The sequence below is a fragment of the Rhamphochromis sp. 'chilingali' genome, assembly GCF_963969265.1.
Source record: "Rhamphochromis sp. 'chilingali' genome assembly, chromosome: 4".
NCBI lineage: Eukaryota > Metazoa > Chordata > Actinopteri > Cichliformes > Cichlidae > Rhamphochromis > Rhamphochromis sp. 'chilingali'.
The window spans coordinates 9,157,944-9,175,888 of NC_137948.1; the positions used below are offsets into that span (position 1 = coordinate 9,157,944).

At 39.4% G+C, this 17,945-nt stretch overlaps 2 protein-coding genes across 2 annotated transcripts; both read left to right on the forward strand.

Annotated features, from left to right (window-relative positions):
- Positions 1-1,984: 1,984 nt before the first annotated feature.
- Positions 1,985-6,816, forward strand: LOC308395981 (kelch-like protein 10; the record flags this gene model as incomplete). Its single annotated transcript, XM_080881041.1, has 5 exons — positions 1,985-2,133; positions 3,199-3,682; positions 4,251-4,865; positions 5,588-5,737; positions 6,463-6,816. The coding sequence occupies 5 exons, from the start codon at positions 1,985-1,987 to the stop codon at positions 6,814-6,816; spliced, it is 1,752 nt and encodes a 583-aa protein (XP_080737167.1).
- Positions 6,817-10,248: 3,432 nt separating this feature from the next.
- Positions 10,249-14,850, forward strand: LOC308395982 (kelch-like protein 10; the record flags this gene model as incomplete). Its single annotated transcript, XM_080881042.1, has 5 exons — positions 10,249-10,397; positions 11,463-11,946; positions 12,286-12,900; positions 13,622-13,771; positions 14,497-14,850. The coding sequence occupies 5 exons, from the start codon at positions 10,249-10,251 to the stop codon at positions 14,848-14,850; spliced, it is 1,752 nt and encodes a 583-aa protein (XP_080737168.1).
- Positions 14,851-17,945: the final 3,095 nt, after the last annotated feature.

Sequence of the window (17,945 nt, forward strand, 5' to 3'; positions counted from 1 at the left end):
GTTTAAGTTTCTGGAAATTACTTTTCGCAGAGTTATATTTAGTTGACCTCTTTTATGGGCCTGCTAATTATGATTTTGAATTTTGTCATTTTTGAACTTTTTGAGGGTTAAAATAAAGAAAACCCTTTTTGAAGATATTTTTTGCCTGTGTCCTCTATGCTTTGGCTGCTTGGTCCCTCACAGTCATACCATTCTGCAGCTCAGATAGTTGGCTAACCTCTCTCCGTGCTACCTTGAGGGTACTGCTACTTGCGACTATTCAACTTGTAGCCAAGCATTTCACTGATCACTGCTGCCGTGTTGTAGATCAGCTTGTTAGTCTCGGAAATGGTGGCGGTATCGTCTATAGTGCTGCATTCACATGTTCTAGTAGATCCTCTGAGGGTACTTCACGTACATGTTCATTAGTCGTTAATAAATAGTGACACGTTTTACATTTTAAAATAAGGCTCCCATTGATAGTTGCAGATATTTATAATGCACTGATAAAATACAATATTATATGTTTAAAATATATCTTTACAAATGCCTATTGTGCTTACAAGGTAGTAACTTAGTCTGAAATGTTTAATATAGCAACTCTAGATGAAATATATAAGTGAATAGATCTCTATTTGGCAATAAACTGGTCAGGTTTTTCTCTTTCTTCTCTCTTTCTTTAATGCGTAACATTTATTAATGGTTTATAAAGTGTTTGAAGCTTAATTAATAACATAGCTATAAACGATTTATTAGCCATCTATAAGGGGAGTCTTATATTCCCCTATCCCACATTTGGGACAGGGGGAAAAAGCATAAAATGCTGTGCAGTCCCCCTACCTGCACAACATGAAGGTTGAAGCAACACCAACACAGCACCTTATTGCAGTAAACCAACGTGTAGACAGTGATTTGCAAAGCTGTTCATAGGAACAACCTCCCTCCATGGTGGTCTAATCTTTATTCTGATGCTGAATTGACTGATTTATGAATTTACTGTAAACATTTCTTACATTTTTCTTATTGCAAGCAGAAGGCTGTCCTGGGATTGTTCCTGCTGCTCCACTTTATTTTACAAAGACTCTAAATCAAACTCTTTCCATTATAATTTTCTAATTTTGGGATGATGTTTTCATACACACCTCTACATCTACATCAAACCAGGCTTGTCACATCCAACCTGCTTTTAGTCTTATATATATATTTTGTCTTATATCTTTGAGCAATTGTTCAACAGCAGATCTGCTACGCGTGTGCAGTCTGTGCTCAGGCAGGTGACTGCTTGCACCTGTCTGAGGTAACACTGTCAAGCACCGTCATTATAGCAGTCTTGTACGATATATACAGTACATATATTATAGTGTTGGTCTATAAAATTTTTCTAGAACACAAACCTGTTTTTTGTTTGTTTATTTCTTTGTTTTTTACTACTCTAGTACATCAGTAAAGTGCAGGAGCACATTTTTCCTCCTGGATAAAAGTCTAATACAATCCGAGAAAACAGCTTAGCCATGAATCATGCTATGTATCATATCTGTGTTTGGCACTGCCATGTATTTTTAGACTCATATTTTTAATAACAAATACTTTAGGTTGTGTAGTAGGGAAAATACCGGGGCAATAATGAAAAGTACACAAAAAAGTGTGGCAATGAGCTTGCATGCATAAAAACTAAATGTGATATTGTAGTCCATAAGTTGACCTCTGTGAAGCAAACATACAAAATGCTGTGTGCTATCTGTGAGGCTCATTTGCAATACATTAAAACCAAATCAAAACAAAGCTTTTAAGCAATGAAAGGTTCATTTTTAAAAAAACGTAGATTTAGATTTGAAAACAATTCTATGGGGTGACTGTTGCCAAGTCATTTTGATGTCATAAGCTTCCATTCCATAATGTCACAGTTAGGTTTGATTTGGTGCTCAGAACACTTTAAGACAAACTGTATTGGATTGTAAGACAAACTTCAGACAAAAAAATAAGAAAAGCAGTCACAAAACTCAAGATGAGGGAAGAACAGCCTCCATACAAGTCGAGCTCGGTGTATAATGAACTCCGTTTTGAGGGAAAATTTTGTGATGCAATCATCAAAGTGGAGGATGTTGAATTTCCGGTCCACAAGATAATCCTGTGTAACTGCACCCCGTACTTCAGGTGAGTTGCTTACCTGATAATGGGGAGGAATGATTACCGATTTATGTAATTCATGGTCTTAGTCTGTGAAACAGTGCCAACAAAAAGGAATCATGGAGCTTTTGTGATAAAAAGACGGTCACAGTCAACTGACAGATATACCCAAAACATAACGCAAACATTTGCACTTGGTGATTGCATGAACTAAATTCAGACTGTGTTGAGCTGAAGTTTCATTTATGTGTTTTATTAAGTTACATTAATATCTTATCAAGTGTTATCCACACAGTAAAACACACCAGATTTACTAATACTAAAAAGGTTGAATGCTATTATGCAGTTATATGCTGTGCAAAAGTTTTGAGTTGCCTCTCATGTCGTTATGTTTTGCTTTGAATTAGATGATTTTTTAAAGGTACACTTGAACAACAGTTCTCAGAGGCTTTCAAAGGTTTTGATTGGACATTTTTCACCCTTTTCGGTCCAGTCCTTGTACCTGACCATTTTCAGAGGAATGCTTTTGTTTTGTTTTGTTTTTGTTCATTTGTTTATTTGTTTGTTAAGCCATTTAAGCTAGGAATGGTTATGGAAGGGAAACAGGGACTGTAATTGAGCAAAATGCACTGGAACTTCCATAAGGAAAGGAAACTGGCTGAGATATGTCAAATTACACGGTAACTAGACTGAAGATCAGTGGAAACAGGCCTTATGGAGTTGACTTAAACATTTGTCATAGAGGTACAACACTGAGTGTCTAGAATCAGCTGTAAAACAAGGTGGAGGCTCTGTCACTGCATTTTGTTTGGCAATAGCTTCATATACATACTGCCAGTGTAATAAATCCAACACTCAAGCTCACTAAACATGTACAAACTCTGTTTTGGAGTTATATCCTCTACAGCAATATGGACTAGACATGAAAAGACTATCACAATAATCACATAGTAACACATGCAATCAGGCGATCATTTCCATTCCAGTCAATTGATTTTATATATTTATCCTACTTGTGCTTGACATGGTTTATTATCTTGTTGCTTCCACACCTTTTAAAATTCTCTGCTCTGTGTCCATCTCTACCCTCAGAGCTCTCTTCACCTCTTGGAGCGACCCAGACAAACAGGTCTTCAACATACCTGGCTTGTCTCCTGAGATGATGGCACTCATCATTGACTTTGCATACACTGGCAGTGTTTCTGTAACGGAGGAAAACGCAGTGGAACTTCTCATGGCAGCTGCTCAACTCAATGTAATGGACATTGTAAAAATCTGCAGTGACTTCGTGGGGGAGCAACTCTGCGCAGAGAACTGTGTTGGCATTTGGCAGTTCACAAAAGTACACTTATCACCCGAACTACGTGCCAAGGCCTTCCACTACATCATCAGTAACTTTGAGCAGGTGGTTCTTCAGGAGGAGTTCCTGCAGCTAACTGTGGAGGAACTTGGTGATATTCTTGAAAGAGATGACCTCAATGTACAGTGTGAGAGCACTGCGTACGAAGCACTTATAAAGTGGATTAGCCATGTGCCTGCAGAACGGGAACAACACCTCATCGCTCTGTTGTCTAAGGTGTATAAACTTCCATTACTACATTTAGTTTCGACTTAAATCTTCAGCATTTAAGTCATAGATTGAGTCAATCCATCTGGGTATAAGGATGCTTTAATCGCTCGAGATGTTGGTCTTTTCAGCTGTAGCCAAACCACATTTAAGCAATTCTCTTCAAGATCATTAAAACTGTATCAGAAAGCTTCACACATATTATAGAATAAATTGTATTTATTTAGTGTAGTTGCTAGGCCTATGACTAAAAACTGTCCGTAACAAGTACAACCATTCTCCCCTGTTTGTGTTCCTCAGCTTTATTTTAGTTTATGTCATTTGTTTTTTATATAAAGTTAAACTTAACACATTAGATTTAAGATTTATCTTCATCAGAACTGTACAAAGGACTTTTGTCTATGTTGACAAAAAGGCTAATGGTGTCTCACTTTGGTCTCCCTCTTGCTAGCAATAAGAAAATGAAATAACACTACGAGCATTATCCTAAAGAAGCTGGAGTTGACTAAAACTGATATAGTTCAAATTCAATGTTTCCATTGTCTAAGTCCTATTGTCTTCTGTCATGTCTCTGTAGGTCCGACTGGGACTGGTGACTTTAGACTACCTAAGGGACAATGTGCGGCTCAATCAGTTGGTGCGGACCAGTTCTGACCGTCTGTCCATGATAAAGGCTGCCATTATATTACCACAAAATATGACCAACAGACCCTATGTGTTTCGCCTCTGTCCCCATCTTGCTCGTCCCCGCCTGCCTCATTCCGTCCTGCTGGCCATTGGGGGATGGAGTGACCGTAATCCAACTAACGCCATCGAGGCCTATGATTACCGGGCTGAATGCTGGGTAAACGTAACAAACAACCTGGAGCATCCTCGTGCCTATCATGGAGCCGCCTTCCTCAACGGGTACGTCTACTCCATTGGTGGCTTCGACAGGGTGGAGCATTTCAACAGCGTCCGTAGGTTTGACCTGACCACTCGCACCTGGAATGAGGTGGCACCCATGTACTGCCGCCGCTGCTATGTGAGCGTGACTGTGTTGAACGGGTTCATCTATGCCATGGGAGGCTACGACGGGCATGTACGACTCAGCAGTGCAGAGCGCTATCAACCTGAAACCAACCAGTGGAGTCTTATTGCATCCATGCATGAACAGAGGAGCGATGCCAGCTGCACAACACTTCATAGCCGGGTGGGTAAAGTAAAAGAGCAGGAGAGAAATAGAGTAGGGTCTCAGGCACACAGGCCTAGAGACCTGTCAGCAACCTTTTGGTAACAACCAGTTGCTAGTGAAAAATATGTATTCCTCGGCTGGTTAGGGAGTGGTTGTATGAAAGACACTGACTTCTACAAATAGTTTGTGAGTGTTTGCAGACAAGTCAGAGTATTCCATGCAAACCTCTGGTGTGCTCAACAGTCTGCTAATGACCAAAGCAAACACAAGGAGGTTTGTGGTGCAACACCTTTCTTCAATTTCACACTAGTGACACCCATCAACCTCCAGCTACCACTTGCCAACCAGTCAGGGGATACACATTTTTTACAGTGAAGCGAGGTGCAAGATACCTCACAAACTGGTTTCTAAGCTAGAGTGATGAAGGCCTAAATTGAACAAAACTACACATTTAAAACTACCTGTATGCCCGTAATAGTGATGATAAGGAAAACAAAAGTCATTAAAAGAATTAGCTTTTTTTATTTTTGAAAGGCAGGGACTAAATGTCTAAATGTCAGTCTGTATCAGAAGAATTTATAGTGTTCATTGTTATGTTGATCATGTAAAAGAAAAAGATTTTCAAAAAACTTTTAAGTTCACAGAATGTAATAGCATGCAAGTAGGGAAAAACATCAACTCTTAAAAAGTTGAAATATATACTAATGTCAGGTTTTTTTGTTTTTTTTCTTTGTCTTCAGATTTACATTTGTGGTGGATTCAATGGGAACGAGTGTCTGCAGACAGCTGAATGTTACAACCCAGAGACCGACCAGTGGACGATGATCAGTCCCATGAACAGCCGCCGCAGTGGGATAGGTGTCATTGCATATGCGGATCATGTCTTTGCAGTAAGACCAGAAAGTAGTGCTGACACTCACGTAACATACAAGTCACATCTGTAATGTGCCTTGATCAGCAAGGCTGACAGATTTGGCAGTTTTGCTAACTTTGTTTTGTATTCATCAATAATCAGATTCCTATCCTGACCACAGGTTCAGAGAAGGCATTCTCACTCATTAATTTAACTGATTAGTGATGTTTCTGCTGCATGTATTTTTTCATTTCATGATTTGAATTTGCTCCATTCCCAAAATGATTTCACTGATGATTTCACATTTCCTCATCATTCCACTAGGGGAAATATGTTAGAGACAATTTCAAAATTATCCTCCAACACCTTTTGAAAAATAAGCCAAGTGATTAGCACTCATTCTCTTGGGACAGTACGTATTTTAGCTGTAAATTTGTCTTGCTAGTTGCCTTAAACCCACTGATTTAGTTGATTTGCTGCTATACCCTTTGGTAAAAAGCAAAGATTGTGTAGTCTCACCTTTGGAGACATACTTCTTTATTTAGCTAGCTACTCTTGAAGATTTATTTTCTATTTACACTGTCTCTATTCAAAAATGAAAAAATTATTATCAGCAGAATGCAGTGACCTTATCCTGATGCTGACCTGCTGAAGAAAGGACTGAAACTCGAAGCTCCTTTTTGAAATAAAGGCAAAAGAGCTGTGAAGACAACTGAAAACATAAATACTTCACAATCATTTCACCCATGCATTTACTTTTAGGTTGGTGGCTTCGATGGAAACAGACGTCTGCGCACCGCTGAGGCTTACAACCCGCAAACCAATACGTGGAACCTTGTGTCCTCTATGTTGACCCGCCGCAGCAACTTTGGCATTGAGGTAATCAATAATCGCCTCTTTGCTGTCGGGGGCTTCAACGGCTTCACCACCACTTTCAACGTTGAGTACTACGACGCTTCAACCAACCGGTGGTTTAAAGCATGTGACATGGGGATTTTCCGCAGTGCCCTGAGCTGCTGTGTGGTGTCCGGACATCCCAACCTGTCTGATTACACCATTCCTCGTGACAGCCTGACATGTTTAAATGTGCCAGAAGAAGCAGCGGAGTCCACGTAACACCTTTAAAATGCAATACTGCCATGTGTCAACATCTGGGACTCCAACATGAAGGACTGAAATAAATCTTTAGAACATCAAACCGCTGGTGAACTGGACATTTTTTGTAGATATTTCAAAAACTTTAAGTGTGTGCGTGAGGAGACCGTGCACTGCAGATACTGGGTTTCATCAAGAGAACGCCATTGCAACAATAACAAATTTAAAAGAATTTTTCATTCCCTGCAAGGTATGGCTGCTGAGTAGAACGGACATGCACAAAGGGTGACCAGATCACAATAAGTCACATGTGGGACTTTTCCAAGTCCTCCTAGGTAAACACAACAAGAATAAAGGGAAGCTTTTACTCTCCCTTCTTAATTCAGCTGGGGTTCTGTCTAGTAACAGACTTTACACTTGAGTAGGAATGTATCCACGGGTCATTTTTGAGCAATTTCTGACAATTTTTGAATCTTTAACAAATATTACACACATATACTGTGTTGCTTAACACCATCTTTTCTCTTGTGTGAAACAGAAAAATAACTCTATTTCTCAGTGTGTATTTAATGTGCTTTGTGGTATTTTCCACTATATTACATAGAATTATATATTTGTTTATGATAAAAAAGCATGACCTTCATATTTACTAAGGAAAATCCGGTCTTTATGTGTTCAGGGAGGTTGCTGTGATCTGCTCTCAGATCCGCTATCCACTGAGCATTGCTGTTATGGGTTGCGTCTTTCTCCCACATGCTCTTCCAGTATTGCTCCGTCTCCAGCCTTGGTGGTACTGTTCTCATATTGTTCCCCTGACACTGAGAGTACACCTTGGATTGTTCTGTGGAGAACAGCTGGCTTATTCTCCTGCCTTCGATCTCTCTGGTGTACCTCTTCAAGCGACTGGCCAAGGCTTTGAGTTGTTGCTTGGCAGTTTCCAAGACCTCAGGTATGGACGGCTTGCTGTACTTCTTAGGCATCTTCTTTGTCACTGTGATGGCATCAGCCACACATGGGTAAATCAGTCCATTTTTTCACTTTATTAGTTTGCTTTGCAGTTTTCTTCATTAATGTAATTCATTAATCATTTGGGTAAACCTAACACTGGTATTATGAGGCGCGCACATAGTAACATTGTGTGGTTTTTCTAAAATATTTTGTTATATTAATTATGTTTCTCTTTCTTTGAGTTACCTGGGTTTGGGTGGTGGCTGTTTTCTGTCTGGGCAAATATCGTGGCTGACAACTCTGGGAACAAAATGCCTGCTCAGCAGGACCAACCATGGGCTTACCAGGAGCAGGGGTGTTTTAGGTTTAGTTAGGTTATTCTGTGCTTAGTTAATATTAGTGTGTGTTTTTGTTTCCCCCCTATTGTGTGTAAATGGTTTGGCCAAATCATTATAAAAGCTACCCTCATGTGTCTTTGTAATTCGGTCAGTTTGTGAGTTAAGTTGTGTCTCACTTTGTTGGTTTAAGTTTCTGGAAATTACTTTTCGCAGAGTTATATTTAGTTGACCTCTTTTATGGGCCTGCTAATTATGATTTTGAATTTTGTCATTTTTGAACTTTTTGAGGGTTAAAATAAAGAAAACCCTTTTTGAAGATATTTTTTGCCTGTGTCCTCTATGCTTTGGCTGCTTGGTCCCTCACAGTCATACCATTCTGCAGCTCAGATAGTTGGCTAACCTCTCTCCGTGCTACCTTGAGGGTACTGCTCCTTGCGACTATTCAACTTGTAGCCAAGCATCTCACTGATCACTGCTGCCGTGTTGTAGATCAGCTTGTTAGTCTCGGAAATGGTGGCGGTATCGTCTATAGTGCTGCATTCACATGTTCTAGTAGATCCTCTGAGGGTACTTCACGTACATGTTCATTAGTCGTTAATAAATAGTGACACGTTTTACATTTTAAAATAAGGCTCCCATTGATAGTTGCAGATATTTATAATGCACTGATAAAATACAATATTATATGTTTAAAATATATCTTTACAAATGCCTATTGTGCTTACAAGGTAGTAACTTAGTCTGAAATGTTTAATATAGCAACTCTAGATGAAATATATAAGTGAATAGATCTCTATTTGGCAATAAACTGGTCAGGTTTTTCTCTTTCTTCTCTCTTTCTTTAATGCGTAACATTTATTAATGGTTTATAAAGTGTTTGAAGCTTAATTAATAACATAGCTATAAACGATTTATTAGCCATCTATAAGGGGAGTCTTATATTCCCCTATCCCACATTTGGGACAGGGGGAAAAAGCATAAAATGCTGTGCAGTCCCCCTACCTGCACAACATGAAGGTTGAAGCAACACCAACACAGCACCTTATTGCAGTAAACCAACGTGTAGACAGTGATTTGCAAAGCTGTTCATAGGAACAACCTCCCTCCATGGTGGTCTAATCTTTATTCTGATGCTGAATTGACTGATTTATGAATTTACTGTAAACATTTCTTACATTTTTCTTATTGCAAGCAGAAGGCTGTCCTGGGATTGTTCCTGCTGCTCCACTTTATTTTACAAAGACTCTAAATCAAACTCTTTCCATTATAATTTTCTAATTTTGGGATGATGTTTTCATACACACCTCTACATCTACATCAAACCAGGCTTGTCACATCCAACCTGCTTTTAGTCTTATATATATATTTTGTCTTATATCTTTGAGCAATTGTTCAACAGCAGATCTGCTACGCGTGTGCAGTCTGTGCTCAGGCAGGTGACTGCTTGCACCTGTCTGAGGTAACACTGTCAAGCACCGTCATTATAGCAGTCTTGTACGATATATACAGTACATATATTATAGTGTTGGTCTATAAAATTTTTCTAGAACACAAACCTGTTTTTTGTTTGTTTATTTGTTTGTTTTTTACTACTCTAGTACATCAGTAAAGTGCAGGAGCACATTTTTCCTCATGGATAAAAGTCTAATACAATCCGAGAAAACAGCTTAGCCATGAATCATGCTATGTATCATATCTGTGTTTGGCACTGCCATGTATTTTTAGACTCATATTTTTAATAACAAATACTTTAGGTTGTGTAGTAGGGAAAATACCGGGGCAATAATGAAAAGTACACAAAAAAGTGTGGCAATGAGCTTGCATGCATAAAAACTAAATGTGATATTGTAGTCCATAAGTTGACCTCTGTGAAGCAAACATACAAAATGCTGTGTGCTATCTGTGAGGCTCATTTGCAATACATTAAAACCAAATCAAAACAAAGCTGTTAAGCAATGAAAGGTTCATTTTTAAAAAAACGTAGATTTAGATTTGAAAACAATTCTATGGGGTGACTGTTGCCAAGTCATTTTGATGTCATAAGCTTCCATTCCATAATGTCACAGTTAGGTTTGATTTGGTGCTCAGAACACTTTAAGACAAACTGTATTGGATTGTAAGACAAACTTCAGACAAAAAAATAAGAAAAGCAGTCACAAAACTCAAGATGAGGGAAGAACAGCCTCCATACAAGTCGAGCTCGGTGTATAATGAACTCCGTTTTGAGGGAAAATTTTGTGATGCAATCATCAAAGTGGAGGATGTTGAATTTCCGGTCCACAAGATAATCCTGTGTAACTGCACCCCGTACTTCAGGTGAGTTGCTTACCTGATAATGGGGAGGAATAATTACCGATTTATGTAATTCATGGTCTTAGTCTGTGAAACAGTGCCAACAAAAAGGAATCATGGAGCTTTTGTGATAAAAAGACAGTCACAGTCAACTGACAGATATACCCAAAACATAACGCAAACATTTGCACTTGGTGATTGCATGAACTAAATTCAGACTGTGTTGAGCTGAAGTTTCATTTATGTGTTTTATTAAGTTACATTAATATCTTATCAAGTGTTATCCACACAGTAAAACACACCAGATTTACTAATACTAAAAAGGTTGAATGCTATTATGCAGTTATATGCTGTGCAAAAGTTTTGAGTTGCCTCTCATGTCGTTATGTTTTGCTTTGAATTAGATGATTTTTTAAAGGTACACTTGAACAACAGTTCTCAGAGGCTTTCAAAGGTTTTGATTGGACATTTTTCACCCTTTTCGGTCCAGTCCTTGTACCTGACCATTTTCAGAGGAATGCTTTTGTTTTGTTTTGTTTTTGTTCATTTGTTTATTTGTTTGTTAAGCCATTTAAGCTAGGAATGGTTATGGAAGGGAAACAGGGACTGTAATTGAGCAAAATGCACTGGAACTTCCATAAGGAAAGGAAACTGGCTGAGATATGCCAAATTACACGGTAACTAGACTGAAGATCAGTGGAAACAGGCCTTATGGAGTTGACTTAAACATTTGTCATAGAGGTACAACACTGAGTGTCTAGAATCAGCTGTAAAACAAGGTGGAGGCTCTGTCACTGCATTTTGTTTGGCAATAGCTTCATATACATACTGCCAGTGTAATAAATCCAACACTCAAGCTCACTAAACATGTACAAACTCTGTTTTGGAGTTATATCCTCTACAGCAATATGGACTAGACATGAAAAGACTATCACAATAATCACATAGTAACACATGCAATCAGGCGATCATTTCCATTCCAGTCAATTGATTTTATATATTTATCCTACTTGTGCTTGACATGGTTTATTATCTTGTTGCTTCCACACCTTTTAAAATTCTCTGCTCTGTGTCCATCTCTACCCTCAGAGCTCTCTTCACCTCTTGGAGCGACCCAGACAAACAGGTCTTCAACATACCTGGCTTGTCTCCTGAGATGATGGCACTCATCATTGACTTTGCATACACTGGCAGTGTTTCTGTAACGGAGGAAAACGCAGTGGAACTTCTCATGGCAGCTGCTCAACTCAATGTAATGGACATTGTAAAAATCTGCAGTGACTTCGTGGGGGAGCAACTCTGCGCAGAGAACTGTGTTGGCATTTGGCAGTTCACAAAAGTACACTTATCACCCGAACTACGTGCCAAGGCCTTCCACTACATCGTCAGTAACTTTGAGCAGGTGGTTCTTCAGGAGGAGTTCCTGCAGCTAACTGTGGAGGAACTTGGTGATATTCTTGAAAGAGATGACCTCAATGTACAGTGTGAGAGCACTGCGTACGAAGCACTTATAAAGTGGATTAGCCATGTGCCTGCAGAACGGGAACAACACCTCATCGCTCTGTTGTCTAAGGTGTATAAACTTCCATTACTACATTTAGTTTAGACTTAAATCTTCAGCATTTAAGTCATAGATTGAGTCAATCCATCTGGGTATAAGGATGCTTTAATCGCTCGAGATGTTGGTCTTTTCAGCTGTAGCCAAACCACATTTAAGCAATTCTCTTCTTTTGTCTATGTTGACAAAAAGGCTAATGGTGTCTCACTTTGGTCTCCCTCTTGCTAGCAATAAGAAAATGAAATAACACTACGAGCATTATCCTAAAGAAGCTGGAGTTGACTAAAACTGATATAGTTCAAATTCAATGTTTCCATTGTCTAAGTCCTATTGTCTTCTGTCATGTCTCTGTAGGTCCGACTGGGACTGGTGACTTTAGACTACCTAAGGGACAATGTGCGGCTCAATCAGTTGGTGCAGACCAGTTCTGACCGTCTGTCCATGATAAAGGCTGCCATTATATTACCACAAAATATGACCAACAGACCCTATGTGTTTTGCCTCTGTCCCCATCTTGCTCGTCCCCGTCTGCCTCATTCCGTCCTGCTGGCCATTGGGGGATGGAGTGACCGTAATCCAACTAACGCCATCGAGGCCTATGATTACCGGGCTGAATGCTGGGTAAACGTAACAAACAACCTGGAGCATCCTCGTGCCTATCATGGAGCCGCCTTCCTCAACGGGTACGTCTACTCCATTGGTGGCTTCGACAGGGTGGAGCATTTCAACAGCGTCCGTAGGTTTGACCTGACCACTCGCACCTGGAATGAGGTGGCACCCATGTACTGCCGCCGCTGCTATGTGAGCGTGACTGTGTTGAACGGGTTCATCTATGCCATGGGAGGCTACGACGGGCATGTACGACTCAGCAGTGCAGAGCGCTATCAACCTGAAACCAACCAGTGGAGTCTTATTGCATCCATGCATGAACAGAGGAGCGATGCCAGCTGCACAACACTTCACAGCCGGGTGGGTAAAGTAAAAGAGCAGGAGAGAAATAGAGTAGGGTCTCAGGCACACAGGCCTAGAGACCTGTCAGCAACCTTTTGGTAACAACCAGTTGCTAGTGAAAAATATGTATTCCTCGGCTGGTTAGGGAGTGGTTGTAAGAAAGACACTGACTTCTACAAATAGTTTGTGAGTGTTTGCAGACAAGTCAGAGTATTCCATGCAAACCTCTGGTGTGCTCAACAGTCTGCTAATGACCAAAGCAAACACAAGGAGGTTTGTGGTGCAACACCTTTCTTCAATTTCACACTAGTGACACCATCAACCTCCAGCTACCACTTGCCAACCAGTCAGGGGATACACATTTTTTACAGTGAAGCGAGGTGCAAGATACCTCACAAACTGGTTTCTAAGCTAGAGTGATGAAGGCCTAAATTGAACAAAACTACACCTGTAAAACTACCTGTATGCCCGTAATAGTGATGATAAGGAAAACAAAAGTCATTAAAAGAATTAGCTTTTTTTATTTTTGAAAGGCAGGGACTAAATGTCTAAATGTCAGTCTGTATCAGAAGAATTTATAGTGTTCATTGTTATGTTGATCATGTAAAAGAAAAAGATTTTCAAAAAACTTTTAAGTTCACAGAATGTAATAGCATGCAAGTAGGGAAAAACATCAACTCTTAAAAAGTTGAAATATATACTAATGTCAGGTTTTTTTGTTTTTTTTCTTTGTCTTCAGATTTACATTTGTGGTGGATTCAATGGGAACGAGTGTCTGCAGACAGCTGAATGTTACAACCCAGAGACCGACCAGTGGACGATGATCAGTCCCATGAACAGCCGCCGCAGTGGGATAGGTGTCATTGCATATGCGGATCATGTCTTTGCAGTAAGACCAGAAAGTAGTGCTGACACTCACGTAACATACAAGTCACATCTGTAATGTGCCTTGATCAGCAAGGCTGACAGATTTGGCAGTTTTGCTAACTTTGTTTTGTATTCATCAATAATCAGATTCCTATCCTGACCACAGGTTCAGAGAAGGCATTCTCACTCATTAATTTAACTGATTAGTGATGTTTCTGCTGCATGTATTTTTTCATTTCATGATTTGAATTTGCTCCATTCCCAAAATGATTTCACTGATGATTTCACATTTCCTCATCATTCCACTAGGGGAAATATGTTAGAGACAATTTCAAAATTATCCTCCAACACCTTTTGAAAAATAAGCCAAGTGATTAGCACTCATTCTCTTGGGACAGTACGTATTTTAGCTGTAAATTTGTCTTGCTAGTTGCCTTAAACCCACTGATTTAGTTGATTTGCTGCTATACCCTTTGGTAAAAAGCAAAGATTGTGTAGTCTCACCTTTGGAGACATACTTCTTTATTTAGCTAGCTACTCTTGAAGATTTATTTTCTATTTACACTGTCTCTATTCAAAAATGAAAAAATTATTATCAGCAGAATGCAGTGACCTTATCCTGGTGCTGACCTGCTGAAGAAAGGACTGAAACTCGAAGCTCCTTTTTGAAATAAAGGCAAAAGAGCTGTGAAGACAACTGAAAACATAAATACTTCACAATCATTTCACCCATGCATTTACTTTTAGGTTGGTGGCTTCGATGGAAACAGACGTCTGCGCACCGCTGAGGCTTACAACCCGCAAACCAATACGTGGAACCTTGTGTCCTCTATGTTGACCCGCCGCAGCAACTTTGGCATTGAGGTAATCAATAATCGCCTCTTTGCTGTCGGGGGCTTCAACGGCTTCACCACCACTTTCAACGTTGAGTACTACGACGCTTCAACCAACCGGTGGTTTAAAGCATGTGACATGGGGATTTTCCGCAGTGCCCTGAGCTGCTGTGTGGTGTCCGGACATCCCAACCTGTCTGATTACACCATTCCTCATGACAGCCTGACATGTTTAAATGTGCCAGAAGAAGCAGCGGAGTCCACGTAACACCTTTAAAATGCAATACTGCCATGTGTCAACATCTGGGACTCCAACATGAAGGACTGAAATAAATCTTTAGAACATCAAACCGCTGGTGAACTGGACATTTTTTTGTAGATATTTCAAAAACTTTAAGTGTGTGTGTGAGGAGACCGTGCACTGCAGATACTGGGTTTCATCAAGAGAACGCCATTGCAACAATAACAAATTTAAAAGAATTTTTCATTCCCTGCAAGGTATGGCTGCTGAGTAGAACGGACATGCACAAAGGGTGACCAGATCACAATAAGTCACATGTGGGACTTTTCCAAGTCCTCCTAGGTAAACACAACAAGAATAAAGGGAAGCTTTTACTCTCCCTTCTTAATTCAGCTGGGGTTCTGTCTAGTAACAGACTTTACACTTGAGTAGGAATGTATCCACGGGTCTTTTTTGAGCAATTTCTGACAATTTTTGAATCTTTAACAAATATTACACACATATACTGTGTTGCTTAACACCATCTTTTCTCTTGTGTGAAACAGAAAAATAACTCTATTTCTCAGTGTGTATTTAATGTGCTTTGTGGTATTTTCCACTATATTACATAGAATTATATATTTGTTTATGATAAAAAAGCATGACCTTCATATTTACTAAGGAAAATCCGGTCTTTATGTGTTCAGGGAGGTTGCTGTGATCTGCTCTCAGATCCGCTATCCACTGAGCATTGCTGTTATGGGTTGCGTCTTTCTCCCACATGCTCTTCCAGTATTGCTCCGTCTCCAGCCTTGGTGGTGCTGTTCTCATATTGTTCCCCTGACACTGAGAGTACACCTTGGATTGTTCTGTGGAGAACAGCTGGTTTATTCTCCTGCCTTCGATCTCTCTGGTGTACCTCTTCAAGCGACTGGCCAAGGCTTTGAGTTGTTGCTTGGCAGTTTCCAAGACCTCAGGTATGGACGGCTTGCTGTACTTCTTAGGCATCTTCTTTGTCACTGTGATGGCATCAGCCACACATGGGTAAATCAGTCCATTTTTTCACTTTATTAGTTTGCTTTGCAGTTTTCTTCATTAATATAATTCATTAATCATTTGGGTAAACCTAACACTGGTATTATGAGGCGCGCACATAGTAACATTGTGTGGTTTTTCTAAAATATTTTGTTATATTAATTATGTTTCTCTTTCTTTGAGTTACCTGGGTTTGGGTGGTGGCTGTTTTCTGTCTGGGCAAATATCGTGGCTGACAACTCTGGGAACAAAATGCCTGCTCAGCAGGACCAACCATGGGCTTACCAGGAGCAGGGGTGTTTTAGGTTTAGTTAGGTTATTCTGTGCTTAGTTAATATTAGTGTGTGTTTTTGTTTCCCCCCTATTGTGTGTAAATGGTTTGGCCAAATCATTATAAAAGCTACCCTCATGTGTCTTTGTAATTCGGTCAGTTTGTGAGTTAAGTTGTGTCTCACTTTGTTGGTTTAAGTTTCTGGAAATTACTTTTCGCAGAGTTATATTTAGTTGACCTCTTTTATGGGCCTGCTAATTATGATTTTGAATTTTGTCATTTTTGAACATTTTGAGGGTTAAAATAAAGAAAACCCTTTTTGAAGATATTTTTTGCCTGTGTCCTCTATGCTTTGGCTGCTTGGTCCCTCACAGTCATACCATTCTGCAGCTCAGATAGTTGGCTAACCTCTCTCCGTGCTACCTTGAGGGTACTGCTACTTGCGGCTATTCAACTTGTAGCCAAGCATCTCACTGATCACTGCTGCCGTGTTGTAGATCAGCTTGTTAGTCTCGGAAATGGTGGCGGTATCGTCTATAGTGCTGTATTCACATGTTCTAGTAGATCCTCTGAGGGTACTTCATGTACATGTTCATTAGTCGTTAATAAATAGTGACACATTTTACATTTTAAAATAAGGCTCCCATTGATAGTTGCAGATATTTATAATGCACTGATAAAATACAATATTATATGTTTAAAATATATCTTTACAAATGCCTATTATGCTTACAAGGTAGTAACTTAGTCTGAAATGTTTAATATAGCAACTCTAGATGAAATATATAAGTGAATAGATCTCTATTTGGCAATAAACTGGTCAGGTTTTTCTCTTTCTTCTCTCTTTCTTTAATGCGTAACATTTATTAATGGTTTATAAATTGTTTGAAGCTTAATTAATAACCGAGATATAAACGATTTATTAGCCATTTATAAGGGGAGTCTTATATCCCCCTATCCCACATTTGGGACAGGGGGAAAAAGCATAAAATGCTGTGCAGTCCCCCTACCTGCACAACATGAAGGTTGAAGCAACACCAACACAGCACCTTATTGCAGTAAACCAACGTGTAGACAGTGATTTGCAAAGCTGTTCATAGGAACAACCTCCCTCCATGGTGGTCTAATCTTTATTTTGATGCTGAATTGACTGATTTATGAATTTACTGTAAACATTTCTTACATTTTTCTTATTGCAAGCAGAAGGCTGTCCTGGGATTGTTCCTGCTGCTCCACTTTATTTTACAAAGACTCTAAATCAAACTCTTTCCATTATAATTTTCTAATTTTGGGATGATGTTTTCATACACACCTCTACATCTACATCAAACCAGGCTTGTCACATCCAACCTGCTTTTAGTCTTATATATATATTTTGTCTTATATCTTTGAGCAATTGTTCAACAGCAGATCTGCTACGCGTGTGCAGTCTGTGCTCAGGCAGGTGACTGCTTGCACCTGTCTGAGGTAACACTGTCAAGCACCGTCATTATAGCAGTCTTGTACGATATATACAGTACATATATTATAGTGTTGGTCTATAAAATTTTTCTAGAACACAAACCTGTTTTTTGTTTGTTTATTTGTTTGTTTTTTACTACTCTAGTACATCAGTAAAGTGCAGGAGCACATTTTTCCTCCTGGATAAAAGTCTAATACAATCCGAGAAAACAGCTTAGCCATGAATCATGCTATGTATCATATCTGTGTTTGGCACTGCCATGTATTTTTAGACTCATATTTTTAATAACAAATACTTTAGGTTGTGTAGTAGGGAAAATACCGGGGCAATAATGAAAAGTACACAAAAAAGTGTGGCAATGAGCTTGCATGCATA